The 16,590-nt window shown below is 43.5% G+C and overlaps 1 protein-coding gene across 1 annotated transcript in view; it reads left to right on the top strand.

Moving 5' to 3' along the window:
• LOC106915971 (tetratricopeptide repeat protein 28) overlaps window positions 1-15,902 on the top strand; it is a 234,346-nt gene extending 218,444 nt beyond the window's left edge. Inside the window, exons 13-24 of the mRNA XM_088008994.1 lie at window positions 332-491; window positions 3,058-3,198; window positions 7,262-7,406; window positions 7,560-7,739; window positions 7,861-8,405; window positions 9,108-9,355; window positions 9,447-9,571; window positions 9,657-9,888; window positions 10,247-10,323; window positions 12,911-13,040; window positions 13,306-13,413; window positions 13,537-15,902. Coding sequence (XP_087865120.1) covers window positions 332-491; window positions 3,058-3,198; window positions 7,262-7,406; window positions 7,560-7,739; window positions 7,861-8,405; window positions 9,108-9,355; window positions 9,447-9,571; window positions 9,657-9,888; window positions 10,247-10,323; window positions 12,911-13,040; window positions 13,306-13,413; window positions 13,537-15,146 — 3,701 coding nt within the window. The 3' untranslated portion in view covers window positions 15,147-15,902. The remainder of the gene's footprint in view (window positions 1-331; window positions 492-3,057; window positions 3,199-7,261; window positions 7,407-7,559; window positions 7,740-7,860; window positions 8,406-9,107; window positions 9,356-9,446; window positions 9,572-9,656; window positions 9,889-10,246; window positions 10,324-12,910; window positions 13,041-13,305; window positions 13,414-13,536) is intronic.
• Window positions 15,903-16,590: the final 688 nt, after the last annotated feature.

The following is a 16,590-nucleotide window of genomic DNA, read 5'->3' as shown; positions in this document are numbered from 1 at the left end:
TTGTAAATGTAACGTTATGTTCTCACAAAGTCCTAGAGAAATCACACACATGCAGCATGTAGCCCATGTCGCAGATTCCCTCCCGCTTGAAACAGATCTAGCAGGCACCAGATGGCAGAGAGAGTCTACTCTTATCTTTTATTGAATAAGTGTTTGTTTTATTCATTTGCTTTCACAGATGCACTGCTGCACATGGCCCTACCCACAGCTCTCGGTTTGAATGATTAAATGTTTCCTGGTGTACCAAACAGGTCGCAGAAACAAAGCAGAAATGGATGTCGAGAAACGGAAATAAGTCCAGGTTTTGGTTTTGTTGTGCCTGTTGTCACAGGAATCCTGAAGTTTCATGAGGTTTACCTCGGTGAGGGCGTGTCAGAAGGAGGGTCAGACTTCCAGGATGGAGGTGGTGGTGGGATGGTGAGCAGCTCTTCGCTGGAGCAGCACATTGCCAGCGCTCGGGAGGCCCTGGGAGTCGAGTCGTACTACAGCAGGTAGGACGGGTTGCATCTAAAAGATCACTCAATCCCTCCGTGAGTTCTGAGCCGTATGTTTTGGGCACTTGCTCTCGGGGCTTTGGGTGTCCCAGTTCTCTTTGGGATATGTGGCTGCAGGCCAAAAGTCGCTGGGCTGTCTCTGCTTGCACAAAATTTATGATACGCGCTACATAATAATGCAATGTTCACGTTTTGCTTAAACACGTCTCTCTTCATTGTTCTTCTAAATGCACGTGAAGGTTTCACGACTGAGTTATACCAACTGTAACTTTTTTAGAAGTACAGTCACCAGATTGTAAATCTCCTCAAAGCATCGACAGACAGTCAAATTAATAGTGTAAATCACAGATTAACATGTTGCCAGTCTCTAGCTGGAAAGAGTAAAACTAAGTGATGTTCTGTCTAGGCTATTACCGAAACTTGACGTTTTTATCCCTAGACCTAGCTCGTTTTACCATGCCTCTGTGTGTAAAGGGCATTATTCTGCCCCACTGAACCCTTGGATGACAGCACCACCCCCCACCCACCACCTGTCTGAAAGAGTCCCCTCTCCATTCCTAGGAAATAAATGAGATGGAATAATGGCTCTTTGTATTGCACAGGAATAGTGAGTCCACCTGACAAATAGTGCATCAGAAGTGAAGCAAAAGATAAAGGGGGTTACTCTGAGAATCAGAAGGAGAAGAAGATTGAGAAGAGGCGATAAAATCAATGGGGAGAGTCAAAGGAGCCGAGGTCAGTAAATAAAGACCCAACACACAACAGGGGATGCAGCCAGAGAGACTCTGAAAGAGACGGAAGATGAGCCGACGTAGGAGTGAAAGTTAAACTCGCCCACTGAAATCCATTCTGATGCGTCTCTAGTTGGTTTTTGATCCATGGTGCCCAGCTGTTGCGCCCAGCGTCTGTCTCGAATGCCGCGGCAGCTTGGAACTCCTGACCCATTATCAGCTCATTTACTACTCCAAAGGGAAGTTGCATACACACCACTGCGCCTGGATGGGCACAATATGGCACCACTTACCAGCCCATTCACTATCTGGAGTGCAGACAAAGGGGCTGCAGCACTCTGAAATGACTGGAGACCAAATGAATGAGGTGGAAGTGAAACGGTAAGAGAATGTGTGCGAAACAAAAGCTGACAAAGAGAGGTGAGGATAAACAGTTTTGACAGGAAATCTCATTGTTGCCCCTATCAAATAGCTTCACTGATGCTCATTACGGCCAATAATAATTGGATTCTGCCAGTCCGCCGCAAAGCAGGAGAGCAGAAGTCTTCCTATTTGCACAGATAAGATTTTCCAAAGACCAGGTAGGCTTTTGTGTGCCTTACTTGGATTTCTTCTTGGTCCACATCTGTGCAGTCAAACAACATCCAGTGTTTATTTTCCTATCCACCTTGACGTGTCACCACTAGGAGGGTCAATATTCTTCAGAACGGCCCTGGCAGTGGTTCTTGCAGTCTTTCACACCTCTCACACCATCAGCCATGACAGTTTAGATTTCACTTTTGACTTCCTGTTCACGTCCTGTAAGACTTTCCACAGTGACATCTTGTATTTCTTAGTAGTGCTTTATGCTGTAGCCACAACATCCTGTGTTAGTCATGAATTACCACCAACCAGTTACAGAGCTGCTTCACGATCGTGTAGTCACTTGAACTTTGCTACAGATTCTAAATTGACAATTAATATATTTTTTTGACATTATCTTTCATATAAAATATATGTCCAACATAGAGATATTTTTTATTTTTGCTAAAATGCATGGGTCATTGTGGTATTGTGCTTTGACACACATCTTTACGTTTTCAATGTGAAGAAAGAAGCTGGTAAAGTAAAAGAAAAAATTGGTGAAATCTGAATCTGCCAAGAATTTGAATAATTTTGCATTTAACAGTGTAGCCTGTGGTGATGGACTAAGAAGGTGTTATGGGTTGGGTCTATATGAATATCTCAAAATATCAAAGCTGTTCGTTGACTGACCTTGTTAAAAACGACCACGAAGTTGATGCCTGCTATTCAAGACGTTGCCAAAAGAAAGCAGTGATACGCTGAGACAGTTTAGGTTGTCCACAAAGAATGTCGTTTTTGTGTTTCCAACTTCTTCCTTGCGAGATAGTCCTCCTCCCGATGTTGTGAGTAGAGTTAAAATCTGACATTTGGTTTGTTTTAACTCTTGGTGCATTAGAGGAAAGCTTTCAAACATGGAGACAGAACTAGGCGGGGAGGAGTGGTGTCGAGTAAGAAGAGTGGGGTGGGGGAGGCTGACTCCCCACAGACTAGATCAGCATTACCAGCATTATAATGAAAGGATTTAACTGTGCTTATCATCGGGGTGTCGGCTCAAGGCTGGGAAATTGGGCCAAGTGTGTGGGTTGAATAGTGTGTATTTATGGTGGATCGGGAGCGTGTGGAGTTGATTTAACAACGAAGAAACAATGTACGTCTCTGTATTGTCTGCTGTGCTCGAGAGGCACTTTTTTTTTTCTTTTTTTTTTTCCTCCTGCCAATATTTTTATGGTTATTTCTCTGACTCCATCTCTTTCCATCTCCTCCATCAGGGGGTGTTCTAGCAGTGAGACAGAGAGCGAGGCGGGTGATTTCTTGGACCAACAGTTTGAAGAACTCAACAACAAGCTCAACTCGGTCACCGACCCGACGGGCTTCCTGCGCATGGTGTCGAGAAACAACCTGTTCAACAGGTAGGGGGACGGTTGCACGTCAACGTAACGTACTCAGTCGCCACATTCTACTGAAAACCTCTTCTTTACAAAACAAGAGGATTAAAAATATGTGCTTGGGTAAGGAGATTCATGGGTATTGTGGCTCATCTGTGAAAGGACTTTCTTTGCCATTGTCTTGCCGGCGCAGAGGCAGCATGTGAATCCTCCTTATTAAATAGACGGAGTAAAGCCAAGCTGCTAAAGCCCTTATCAACTCTCTCCTCTGATGGAGCCGTGTGTGTGTGCGTGTGTGTGTGTGTGTGTGTGTTCATCTGCGTTCACACACTCGTGTACGAGTCTTTTCCCCAGACACCAGTAAGGCCCGCGTTTGCGCCGTCCGTGTTTGTTGTGCAGATTTATTAAATGTCCATTATTGGCCTGTTCAGTGTGTGATTATTAGCAAAATCCCAACTATTCTTGTACATTGCAGTGATAGGTAATGCATATCCAAAGAAAGTGTGCGTATGTGTGTGTGTGTGTGTGTGTGTCTGGGTCATATTTTCCTGTCCTAGTCCACAGTTGAGCTGCTCTTTGATGAGGGGGTAATTCCAGCTTTAATTGAGTCTCCGTGCTCATTAAGCCCCTTTAATGGGCTGCTGGTAATAATCCTCTCATTTTTTCTGCCCTCAAAAAAAATTTTGAATTATAAAGCTGAACATGCTAAGGAGCCTGTTTTCTATCATAATACATAAAACGCAGAAAATGAGGGGAAACACTTAAACACCTTTCTCTTGAGGTTTGTCTTCACATCATTAGTGCGCTTTCTTTGCCTCTGCTTGTTTTTTTTTCTTCTCACGTTGACATTTTGTATCAATTTTTTATGCAGTTTGTCGCTATGATGAAGAATACAGAATTAGAAGAACTAGAGGTGCACCAATGTCTTTTCAAAGATTTTTGTCAGTTACAATCTTATTTTTTTTGAAGAACTATAAATGGCAAAATATATTTATTTTTTTTCAACTTTCCCCATACATTGAAAATGTAACTAGCTTTGCAATAAAACGTGTATAGTGAAAGAGTCCACCACTGAAATCTACCTTGTAGATTTCAGTGGTGAAATCTACAAGGTTGCAGTCTTTGGGTGCAATACTTGTAAAGCAAAACATTAAAACATTATCCTAGCAATCAGATTGCAAATAGATTGATTCTTTTCAAGAGGCTTCTTGATATGGGAAAAAAAAGTTGTCTCGTATTCCCTCAACAGCAGCTTCAATACTGAAGAGTGTTATGGACAGTGCTTTGATGTGGTGTGTTCACTAATCTGACGAGAGCCGATTACCAAACGCGGCCAATTCCAGTCACCAGATGATTTCTAGGTGCATCTGTATAATAATTTTCAAATGAATTATATTAGAAGTGGTTCAGGAACAATACCAGTGAGGATTAAAAAGATTTGTCAACGGCTCTCTTTTATCTCTAATCTTTACAGAGACGCTTGAAAGCATTAGTATGGGAAGGTGATGATGAAAGTCTGTCTAATCCGATCAGCGTGTAAAGCATTAGGTCATTACGAACCGTCAACACATAATGAGATTGTTTGATGGTCTTGATGAAGCTGTCAGTAAAACGACAGCAAATCCAAATAAAATACCAAGCCTACTTTAAAAGGGATCATTTCATAAAGAAAAAGCACATTGCTTCATTGTGTGCGGATGAAAATAGGTCAGTTCATACAATGATTTACTTGTTGACATTTTTAGCCTTCTGATCTCTCTCAGCTGTGACTGAGGTAGACAGCCGGCGAATGCAGTCTTCACCTCCAACCTCACCGCCTGCTGTCTTTTAAATTCACTGCTTTGCACTGCACTCTACACCTTCTCTTGGCTTCAATCTTGCCTCCTCTCTCATTCCTCCTGTCAGGCTAACAAACGATTGTTTTGCTTTCCCATGGAGTCTCTTGCCAAGGCCTGGGAGAGAGACAGAGTGTTGAGAAGCTGGAGGGAAGCCTGTGGCCTGAGGCTACCAGAAGGGCAGGATAGATGTCTGTTGGCAGGGGTCCGGAGGAAACTCTAGCTCTTGTGGAGCAGATGGAGTGAAGTGACACGTTCAGACACAAAGCTTGGACCCACAGGGCCAAGCAAAAGGTTTCTAACCCCAGGGCCACCATTAGCACAGTTCTCAGTGTGCTGGGTGATGGTGAGGCCGAGTTTGAGCTGTTAATTCAGTCTCACCACAGATATACCTAAAAAAAAAAAAAAAAGGGGTTTCTCTTTTATCCCACATGCTGCAACCCAGCAAATGTATGACTTTGGGTTTGCACTGCACATAGAAAAGACAATATAGGATGAGATTTGCACTGCGGTTCATTACCTATTGCTTATGTAGGGATTCAGCTAAAAGGTCAGTTATTCTAATCTTAGCTGTACCACAGAAGGGCAATGCTGCCATCTAGTGGGGAACGTTTATAATAGCAGTTTAATATCAGTGGAAGGTTAACAAGCAGGTACATCTAAAAAAAAATATAGAGGGAGTATTGTGAAATTATTGTCACTCATTACAGAAAGTAATCTATTATACACATTAAATATTTCAAACCTTTTTGTTTTTTTTTTTGTTTTTTTTTGTAATTATGATAATTATTTCCTATAGGGGATTAGAAAAGAATTGTCTCCAAAAAAATAGATTACATTGCCAGGCTTCTGTTAAACGCCTTCATTTCTATGCACTCAACACTTTGTTGGGAATCCTTTTGCATGAATTACTGCATCTATGTGACATAGCATGGAGCCGATTACCCTGTTGCTCTGTGGAGGTGTAATAGAAGCCCAAGTTGCATTGATAGCGGATGTTAAGTCATTTACATTTTGGTTCTGGTCTTTCTCATTTTTCCTCTTGACAGTGTTCCATATATTTTCTATGGGGTTCATGTCAGGCCAGTTTGCTGGTCAGTCAGGCAGAGTAACGTCATGGTCATTAACAGCTTCCTCAGTGTGGCCAGGTAATGTTTTTAGACCTGCACACCTGCCTAGAGATGAGCTAAAGCTGGATCATGATGGCAGCATTAAAAAAAATCTGCAGTTGACAATTGAGTTCTTTAGCTCATCTAAATGTCATTTTATACAGAAAAAAGTAAATGAACAGAGACATGATGGTAAAGAAAAACAAGAAGTACTGGTTTCCTTTCTTGCTCACACTGAAATTTAAATAACAAATATTTGGGCTGGTCCTGTATAGTTTAGTCCTTACTCCCCCTTTACAACTCAAGGCTCGCAAGGCATTAGTAGGCAGGAAGGAGTATAGTCCCTCCAGGAAGTTCCGGGTCTGACCCCGGGGTCTAATCTAGAAGAAAACCTCCAAAAGAAGATGCCTAGGAGGCATCTTGAGCAGATGCCAGAACCACCTCTTGTTTGCATTGAACCAGAGGAGCAGTACTTCAAGATCCTCCCAAATGACAGAGCTCCTCACATTATTCCTAATGCTGAGCCCAACAGTTGAAAAGAGGAGGTAGCTTATTTCAGTCATTTGTACCTAGGATATAATTTTCTTGGTCACGATTCATGTTTCATGACTACAGGTGTGGAGTTGAACCAAGAGGAATTACCTGTTACCTTTGCTCTTACTTTACCATGATAGATTGGACCAGTTCCCACATTACTTCCCCAGTTTCTCCATCCATCTTCCGCTTCATCATACCGTCACTCATGGATAAAATGTAAATGGTAAACGTATGGCGGTTTATCGAGTCCATATTAGGTTTCATGGTGGTAAGCTACATTGTAGCCTTAGCTACCGTGGGGCCATCTGGCTGAAGTGAGACTGCCATACAATCGGCACCAGCTGGAGTGGTTCACTGTTCCAAAGCAAAATCCACATTCATTAATTACTGGGAGTCAGCTTTCCAACGCAGTGGTGTACATTTTAAAGGGAGTCTGGCCAATGAAAAACTTTAAGACATTCACTAGCATTAAAATAAATTTAAAAAAAACATAATGAGTTTATATCAAAAATGTGAGAGATTTTCCAAATATCTTTCCTCAGTCTGCAGTGTTGCAGTAAGATGTACAAGATAAAACCTCTGTTTCGTTCTGTGGTGTCTGTGCAGGAGCTGTCAGAGTATGACTAGCCTCTTCAGTAACACTATGTCTCCTGCCAAAGATGGTAACTCCTCACTGCCTCGACGCTCCAGCAACCTTGGCAAACCTCCACTGCGGGCACTTTACGACTTACTCATTGCACCTATGGAGGGGGTGAGTGAGCGCCGCCTCTCTTAGTGGTTGACTGCATCCTACAAATGTTTGTTGAAGAACTGTGCAATGCCTAAGACAAGAAAAATCACAACATACCCACAAAAAGTTTTTGATTATATACACATATTTTTTTCTCATTCCTTTATCTGACAGGGGCTGATGCATTCCAGCGGGCCTGTTGGCAGACATAGACAGCTAGTGATGGTCCTGGAAGGAGAGTTGTACCTCATCCCGTTTGCTTTGCTAAAAGGAAGCTCCTCTAACGAATACCTGTATGAGCGTTTCAGCCTCATCGCTGTGCCCTCCATCCACGGCCTTGGATTCAGCGCAAAGGTTCCACGTCTCATTCGGTTCACTTCCATTAGCATAAGACGTGTCTTAGTCTTTTCATAAATCTTCGAGCATCTACCCCTGGATCGTCGCGCACATTTAAACTGTGTTGCTGTACTCTTAGGCTCACTCTCGGCGTCCTGGACCAGCTCCCTGTGGTGGTGTCTCCATGGCAGCAGTGGTGGGAAATCCTAGACTACCCTCACCTGTGATGGACCGCTGGCTTTGGGGACCCATGCCCACCGCCGAGGAAGAAGCTCTAATGGTGGCAGAGCTACTGGGGTGTCAACCTCTTACCAGCTCATCTGCCACCAAGGAGAGGGTGATGGGTGCCCTTACGCAGGCTGAATGCGCCCATTTTGCCACCCACATCTCCTGGAAGCTGGCGGCTCTGGTGCTCACCCCGAACCCCGAATGCGTGCCCGGCGGGGCAGGTGCCACTGTTGGGGTGGGAACAATAGGCAGAGGCGCGAGCAGTCGGAGAGGCAGCAGCGTTCGAGGCAGAAAGGGCTCCGTTGGCAGCGGCTACACCATCCCAGAGTCTCTCAACATGCAGGATGACGGCAGCGACGTGGAGAGCATCTGCGATAGTCCGCCCCTGCAGGAGTTCCTGCTAACGGCCGCAGATATTTTGGACCTGAGGCTGCCTGTCAAGCTGGTGGTGCTGGGGTAGGTGCAATGGATGGATGTGGAGACGAGTGTCGTTTTGCAAAAGTATTTATACCCCTTGAATTTTTTCACATGTTCTTAGTTTAAACTTGTGCAACTTTTTTTTGAATACATAAACCAACACAATATTTTACGTAATTGTGAATTGGAGGGAATATGATGCATGTTTTTCAATGACTTTGTGACTATTAACGTAAAACGGTTTGGGTACATCTATATTTAAAAATACTTTAAAGCAAGTCTGTTCTTTTTATTAAACACTATTGCACCGTCAAAGCTTTTGAGTACACCCCTGATGTCGAGTCAAAGAGTTCAGTCTTAAACTCATCTGACCAAAACACCGTAGTTTGCATGCTTAGTGTGTCCTTTACGCAGCTTATAGCAAACTGCAAGCATAACTTCTGTTGGCTTTCTTTGACCATGCTTTTCTTTTCTTGCCACTGTTCCATAAAGGCCAGACTTGTGAAGCGTACAACAGTTGTCCTGTCAGCCGATCCTTCTACTCTGAAATGTGTGCTACTTGTGCTGGACAATCACACAAGCGCCTAATTAAATACACTAAGGTTTATGTTTGTAACATGACAACATGTGAAAAATGAGGTGGTTAGAAGACATTGCCTTTAAACAGAGGACATGCTGATTGCAATGTTGTATAAAAAAAGCTAAACCTCACACCAAATCTCTACTTTATCGTGGCTGCAGGTCATACCAAGAGTCTAGCAGCAAGGTGACAGCAGATGGTGTTGTGGGACTAACCAGAGCCTTCCTGGCTGCCGGTGCTCAGTGTGTTCTCGTGTCCTTGTGGCCTGTACCCGTTGCGGCCTCCAAGGTTTTTGTCCATGCTTTCTACTCTGCCCTGCTGAACGGGACCAAGGCTAGTGCAGCGCTAGCAGATGCCATGAAAACCGTGCAGAGCAGCAAACAGTACTCTCATCCGTCCAACTGGGCAGGTTAGATACATTGTTCGTGCCTTAATTCAGTTGAAGTCGAACAGAAATGACAATGAAATGACTTGTTCTCGTTGCTTTATTCTCCCTTCAGGATATATGCTGATTGGCAATGACGTGAAGCTTAACAGCCCGTCTTCCCTCATTGGCCAAGCGCTGGCTGAAATTTTGCAGTATCCAGATCGAGCTCGTGATGCTCTGAGAGTCTTACTTCATCTGGTGAGACGTCAACACAAACAACGCTACATCTGACAACCAGGAGCACACAAACACAACCGACGCATTGCTGCTATTGTCCTTTCAGGTGGAGAAGTCCCTTCAGAGGATACAAAATGGCCAACGTAATTCGATGTATACGTCCCAGCAGAGTGTGGAGAACAAGGTCGGGGGCGTTCCCGGCTGGCAGGCCCTGCTGACAGCCGTGGGCTTCCGCCTCGACTCCGCAGGCACCGGTATTCCTGCCGCAGTTTTCTTTCCCACTGCTGACCCAGGAGACAGGCTCCAGCAGTGCAGCACTACGCTACAGTCACTACTGGGTATGTAAGACACAAGCTGAAGATCACAGGTCAGACAGATTCAGAATCCACAACAAGCTACGTGTTGTTTGTTCTTTGCTTTGATCCTACAGTGAAAGTTCAAGATGCTAAAGGTGAAAATGAAAAGCCTTTTGACAGTAGCACCACTTAAAAAACAAACAAACAGTACAACATTTTGGGTACACTTGCAGGTCTCTTGCTGATTTATTTATTTTGTTTCACTGAAAAATGCAATCTATTGAGTTTATGTTTCTATCATTTCACATTGAGGGCCATCTGCTTAGTGCAGCTTATTTTGAGGTATAAATGCCGTTTCTTGAATGAATAACAACAAGCTTCCTTTGTTCCCAACCCTTAGGTTTGCCGCCGCCAGCTCTCCAGGCTTTGTGCAAACTCATCACTGCTTCAGAGGCAGGAGAGCAGCTCATCAACCGGGTAAGAGCCTGCTGCTTCAAACAAACGCGCAGTATGAAATTGATCTTGGTTTCAAATGACATCTGCCGTTTGAACTAGAAAGTGTTTAGAAGAACGGTACCTTGCAAACCAATCGTATTCTTTGAACTTTTCTGATTTTTTTTTTGTTTGTTTGTTTCTTTGTTTTCACTTTGAATCTTGAAGCTTCCATATTTTTATTGGGTTATTATGTGATAGACCAATATATTTGAGATATAAAAGGAAAATACAAGATTTTACCGTTTTTTGGGGGGGAAGGTGAGGGGGCAGCAAACGTGTGAAAGAAAGCTTCCTGGTTAGATGCGACAAAAGGCCTACAAACAGAACTAGCATTGCTAGCTACAATACTAATTATTTTTCTCTTCCACCCCTGAAATACCAGAGAATTAAGAGTTACACAGCAGAGGTTTATCATTGTACACGTGGCACATGTGGCGATCACATGCTTGGACTCAGAAACCGTGCAGTTAGGTGGTGATTATACAAATTCAGTGGGTATAACATGAACCATGCTCCAACTGGTCTGTGTGTGCTGATTGCACCGAAGTGCGATATTACACACCGGCGCTACCTTTTTGCTTCATTTCTTCTTATGACTGAATCTTTTTAATCTTTATCTGCAAACTGTGTGCATGTATTTAAAAACAGCCTTTTCTCTTTTCCCTGCACCCACCTTGTGGTCTGAAGGCTGTCAAAAATATGGTGGCCATGGTAAGTGACCATTCACCTATCTGCACTGCATTTTACTCTGCTCTGCTTCTCCTCTCTCTACCTATTTAACTTGCTAAAAATAATAATAAAGAAAAAGAATCAGGAAAACGGCACCCTTTGTAAAGAGGCTTTGTGATGGTTTTTATAATCTACTTTGTGATGCTGTTGATCATTTACATGGCTGTAGGAAGCTAACCTACCATTTGTTGTGTATATTTTTGCACTTTCCTATTCCTTTGATTGCTGAAGGATTTCCAGCCTCGGATTATTACGGCTCAAACGAAAGTTTCAGGATAGTTGCAGGGATTAAGCTATGATGTAAAGCTACTACGGCGCAGCCAAAGGCTCTCTTTTACTTTCCACACAGTTACGTCAAGCTGGCAAAGTTTTCTCTCTTGTTAGATATGTAATCCTCAGTCCATGTGAACATTCCCACAAAGGTCCAATTCTTAGCGTTCTAATTCTCTGCAGCTACTTCCCTCCACCCCCAATGTCTCGTTAACTAATACAAAGGATTTAAAACATATTAAGAAAGATTTTCTGTAGTTCATTAAAAGGTTTGTATTTTATTATTTCTAGAAATGATAAAATACAAATTAGAAATTTGTATTTTAGAAATTTCACTATATTAGGGCTGAAACGATTCCTCGAATGATTCGAGTACCTCGATTACTAAAATTCCTCGAGGAAAATTTACCTGCCTCGAAGCTTCGTTAATTTATGTTTTATTAGTTAGCGCACCGTGTTCCGGCCGGGACTTCATTTGCGTTGCGCGGAGCTCTCACTTCCGCCTCTGAGTTGTTGACAAAAGCTAAGTCTCAGCGGCATAAAGTCCAATCTTCAAGATTGGCCCGTGAGGATTTTATTGATTGATGATAATGCCCGACTTTTTATCGTTTTTGGGGAACCAATAAGCATCCTTAAAATGACTGGGGAATGCCTGGAGTACGGCAGCATTTCTCCTCCGGGGCTGCTGGTTGAAAGCGAACGGCGGGAAGAGCGCTGAGGTGAGCGGATAGCCTGAACAGGGCGGGCGGCTGAGTAGCTGATGCTTACCGTGTAAATGTAGCTTTACCGACGAACCGCCAATAAATTTCATATCCCGGTCTGAAGAAACGGGTGGCGGAGCGCATCGTACATGGCTGGTAGATGAGTTTCTGAGTGTGACCAGTGAAGGTGTCGTAAATATCCCGTATTGCTTCCCCCCGTGTTCGTCCCCCGGTCTAACGGTTCGTCAGTCCGCTGGTCTATTTCCTCCCCTCCACCCCATCTTACGTTCGTTCATTCGCCCTCTCCTCCCACTCCAGGCGGCATTTCCCGTATTTTCAAACCCAAAGCGTGACAGGTTAGGTGGCAAGGTGAGTTTAATTAATCTATTAAACTCACTGAAGATGAATACATAAACTAAAAGCTGGATTGTAGACATTTTTTATAAGCATATTTGTGAGCCTGCCTCTTTGTTATTACATTCAATATAATTTCAGATTTTTCTATAACTTTTCTTCTGGTTAACTTAGAAAGTGAGCTATTATTGTTACAGGTTAGTTTTCTAAACTACAAAAAAGCAACTGTTAGGGATGCTCAAATATGAAAAATTGGACTGATATTGATATCTGATAGTAACACCGGTATTATGCCAGATTTACCAATATTTCATTTTATAATTTTTTTTATCCGATTACTCGATTAATCGTAAGAATAATCGATAGATTACTCGATTACTAAAATATTCGTTTACAACAGCCCTACACTATATATATATCCTTAAATTGGTAATTAAATTACTATCAGCAGCACAGAGCTAGTGAACTTGCTCACAGAGTTTTAATTTCATAGTCCTTTCTTCTTTGTCTTCCAGCTTCACCAGGTGCTAGTCCAACTGCAGACAGGAGAGAAGGAGCAGGACTTCTCCCTCCTGCCCATTCAGGTGTCCATCAGTGTGCAACTGTGGAGACTGCCTGGATGCCATGAATTTCTGGCTGCTCTTGGTAAGTTAAATCTTAACAAAATAAGACTGCTTCTTTGTGTCTCCTGTACATCTTGAGTAAATTTGCATGAACATTGTAGAATGATTTCATTTATACAAAATTTCATAATCATCAAAATTAACAGAAATAATAAACACTTGATTTATATCACTCTGTGTATAATATATCTAAATGCAAATTAGATATATTATCTATTCATGCATGCATGGAGTCGAGGTCACATTTAATCGTTTTTAAATTACATTTTGTTGTTTTCTTTGCACAGGATTTGATTTATGTGAGGTAGGACAGGAAGAAGTGGTGCTAAAGACAGGCAAACTGGCTAACCGGCGCACCTTGCACTTTGCCCTTCAGTCTCTGCTGGCACTGTTTGGTAAATTGGTTTATTCTTTTTATCTGTTTTGTACTTTCAGGGTCTCAATTTGTTTTTGGACCGCTACAGATTTCATTTGTTTCGTTTTTTTCACATGCATATGTTTCTTTGCTTTGTTTCCAGACTCCACAGAACTGCCCAAGCGCCTGAGCCTGGACAGCTCATCCTCCCTTGAGTCTCTGGCTTCGGCTCAGTCTGTCTCTAACCCATTGCCAGTGGGATACTCCAGCCTTCCTTTCTCTCCCCCATGCCTGGACAATCAAGCATCAGATGCCATCTCTGTCTACAGCCTCAGCTCTGTAACCTCCTCTATGAGCTTTGCCTCCAAGTCAGACTGCGACTTCCTTAGTCATCGACAACGAGGGGGCGCCACTGCACACTACACTGTTCACAAACACCCACATGTGCCACGCAGTCGCTCGTCCCCGCAAGGAGCTGCTGCTGCAGGTGCGGGAACACGAGGTGACGAAGAGGAGTATGAGGGCTTTTCCATTATCAGCAGCGAGCCACTGGGCAGCCACTGTGACTCTCTGCCTCTACCACCAGGTCACAGTCAGCGACACCACCGAGGAGGCAGGGGGGTTGGTGGGTCCGCGGGAGCAGGGAGAGGCTACACGGTCTCCGTATCGTCACGGGGCAGCGTCAGCACCCCGACGTCTCCTGTCAAAGCATCCCTCGTGCCCAGTCCAAACTCGCCCTTCCAGAAGGTGGGTAAGGTGAGCAGCTCGGACACAGGCGAGTCTGACCAGTCCAGTACTGAGACGGACAGCACTGTCAAGTCGCAGGAAGAAAAACCCGTTCATCTGGACCCCCAAGAGCTGGCCCAGAAGATTCTGGAGGAAACTCACAGCCACTTGCGAGCTGTGAGCAGTCTTCAGCGGGCTGGAGCGGAGGGCGGGACGGGACCGGCTGCGGCCTCAGCTCGCAGCGGTACGTTCCGCTCCTCCGAAACCAGTGCATTCAGTCGTCCCAACAGCAGCGCCAGTGGTCGAGCACAGTCTTCCCCCAAGCCCAAGCCTCCCTCCCGGTCTTCTTCCCTGCAGAAGGTAAGCTCTGGATACAACAGCCCTGCAGTCTCAGAGTCTTCCCAAAAAGATGGTAGCCATCCTTCGCCCACGCTGGACAGCCATGCACAGTTCAAGCTGAAGTACCCAAGCTCTCCATACAGTGGCCACATTTCCCGCTCTCCCAGCAACGTGTCTCCCAGCTCTGGACACCAGTCGCCAGCCGGTAGCGCTCCGTCTCCTGCTCTGTCCTACTCTTCTACAGGCTCTGCCTGTTCTACATCAGCAGATGCCCCAGATCTGGACCGGCTAAGAAGAGGGGTCATTGATGAAAAAGTCCAAGCTATCCACAACCTGAAGACGTTCTGGACTAATGCCGCAGCTCAACAGCAGCAACATCTAGGTCCCGTCAAAGCCATCCACAGCACATCCGGACCTATTGCTTCGGCCAGTAGAGACGTACTGAGCCTTCTAAACCTCTCCCCACGCCACTGCTCCCCTCATGACGCCCAAGACAGCCTGGAGCTGCGGGAGCTGGGACTGCAGTCACTGGATAGCGGTACCAAGAATTCTTCCAATGGACACCATTGTTCCAACCCCAGAAAAGTTGCCCCGTCGCCTACAATTTCCACAAGCAGCAGCCCTGGTGCTCGTTCTATCCGACTGCCTGCTGGCAACGGATACAAATTCCTCTCGCCAGGAAGATTTTTCCCTTCTTCTAAATGCTGAAACGTTGAAAGTGGTTCTGTAATTTACTATCCTGGGTGGCAGAGGATCAGGGCACCTCTTCAGGACCACCACTGGCCCATCAAGCCTAACTCAGTCTGAGGGATTTCTTTGACTTGTGTGTTCCTGCAGAAACAGATGAATAAATGGCTTGGAGACTGTCTTGTCTTTGTGCCCATAACACTGTAAATGGCAATGAGAAATACTCAACGACCTGATACTGTGTTTGTGTGTAACTGTGTCAGGTAGCTCTAAATGCAATTTGATATTTTTTTTCCCCAAAAAAGTTGCTGTTTGTGTGGTCAAAAGATGCAACAAACCTTATTTCCCTCCATTCTACTTTTTGTTTTTAAATTTAATTATTATTGTTATTATTGTTTGCTATTGTTGTTAATATTAAAAACATTATTATTATTATTATTATTGTTATTATTATTATGTTTTGTAAATTTATTTGTGTTTTACAATCAGTATTAACTGTTTTTATAATTAAAAGTGAACAAATCTGTACCTTGTAAAGATGGATAGAGTGAAAAAAAAATCAATTTAATATTTTTTATTGAAATCAAGAGGGCATTTTGCCTGATTTCTTTGTGATCTGAGTGTCTGCTCTGAAGCATGGATTCTCTTGCTATTCAGTGTTAAGTACCATGTATGACTTTTTACCCCCATGATTTTTTTGAGATTGAACATGGCAGTTTCACAGCAACAATCTGTCATTTACCAGTAAACTGTTTCAATAAAAAAACATCATGTTTACGTTCTTGTCTTCCTGACTTGGCAAAGGTTTATCAACTAGAGAGACAAATGGATAAAGAGCTCTGAAAAAAATATATTTCCCTATACTAACGTTTCTGTTGGCTTTTGATCACTTTAATGTACAAAATAACCTGAGCAAATACAAAATGCAGTTTGGAATTCTTTGAATAATTATTTCATTTGTTGAAATCAAAAAGTTATAACCAGCTTGGTTGTGAAAACATAAATGCCTTATAAAAATAACTTATTAGACCATCATGACTAACTAGTTGTAACTAGTTGTGACAACAACTATCAAGCATTTGAAATAACTGGCAATAAGGTTTTTTTTTTTTTTTTTTTTACGTCACTATGGATGATTTGTGGCCCATGTTTTGCAAAATGAAGCCATATTGGAGAGTTTTTCACCATGAAGGGCCCATTTATTTCCACACCATTACAGCTGGTCTAAAGTTTGAGCTTTGACTGGGCCACTACAAAACCTTTACTGTTTTTAGACATTCACAGGGAGACCTGTGGAGGTGCATTGGGTCATTTTGCCTGTTGTATAAACAAAGTGTGCTTTAGCTCGAAGTTCTGATCTGATAGTCAAATATTTTCTGTTAGGATTTTTTAATAGAGAAGGGTTCCACAATTTACAGGATGTCTTCCAGGTTCTAATGCAGCAAAGCAGCCCCGGACTGTCCCA

Source organism: Poecilia mexicana, unplaced genomic scaffold, assembly GCF_051168715.1.
Source record: "Poecilia mexicana isolate PSO_F unplaced genomic scaffold, ASM5116871v1 scaffold_9, whole genome shotgun sequence".
NCBI lineage: Eukaryota > Metazoa > Chordata > Actinopteri > Cyprinodontiformes > Poeciliidae > Poecilia > Poecilia mexicana.
This window is presented reverse-complemented; position numbering and strand designations above follow the sequence as displayed.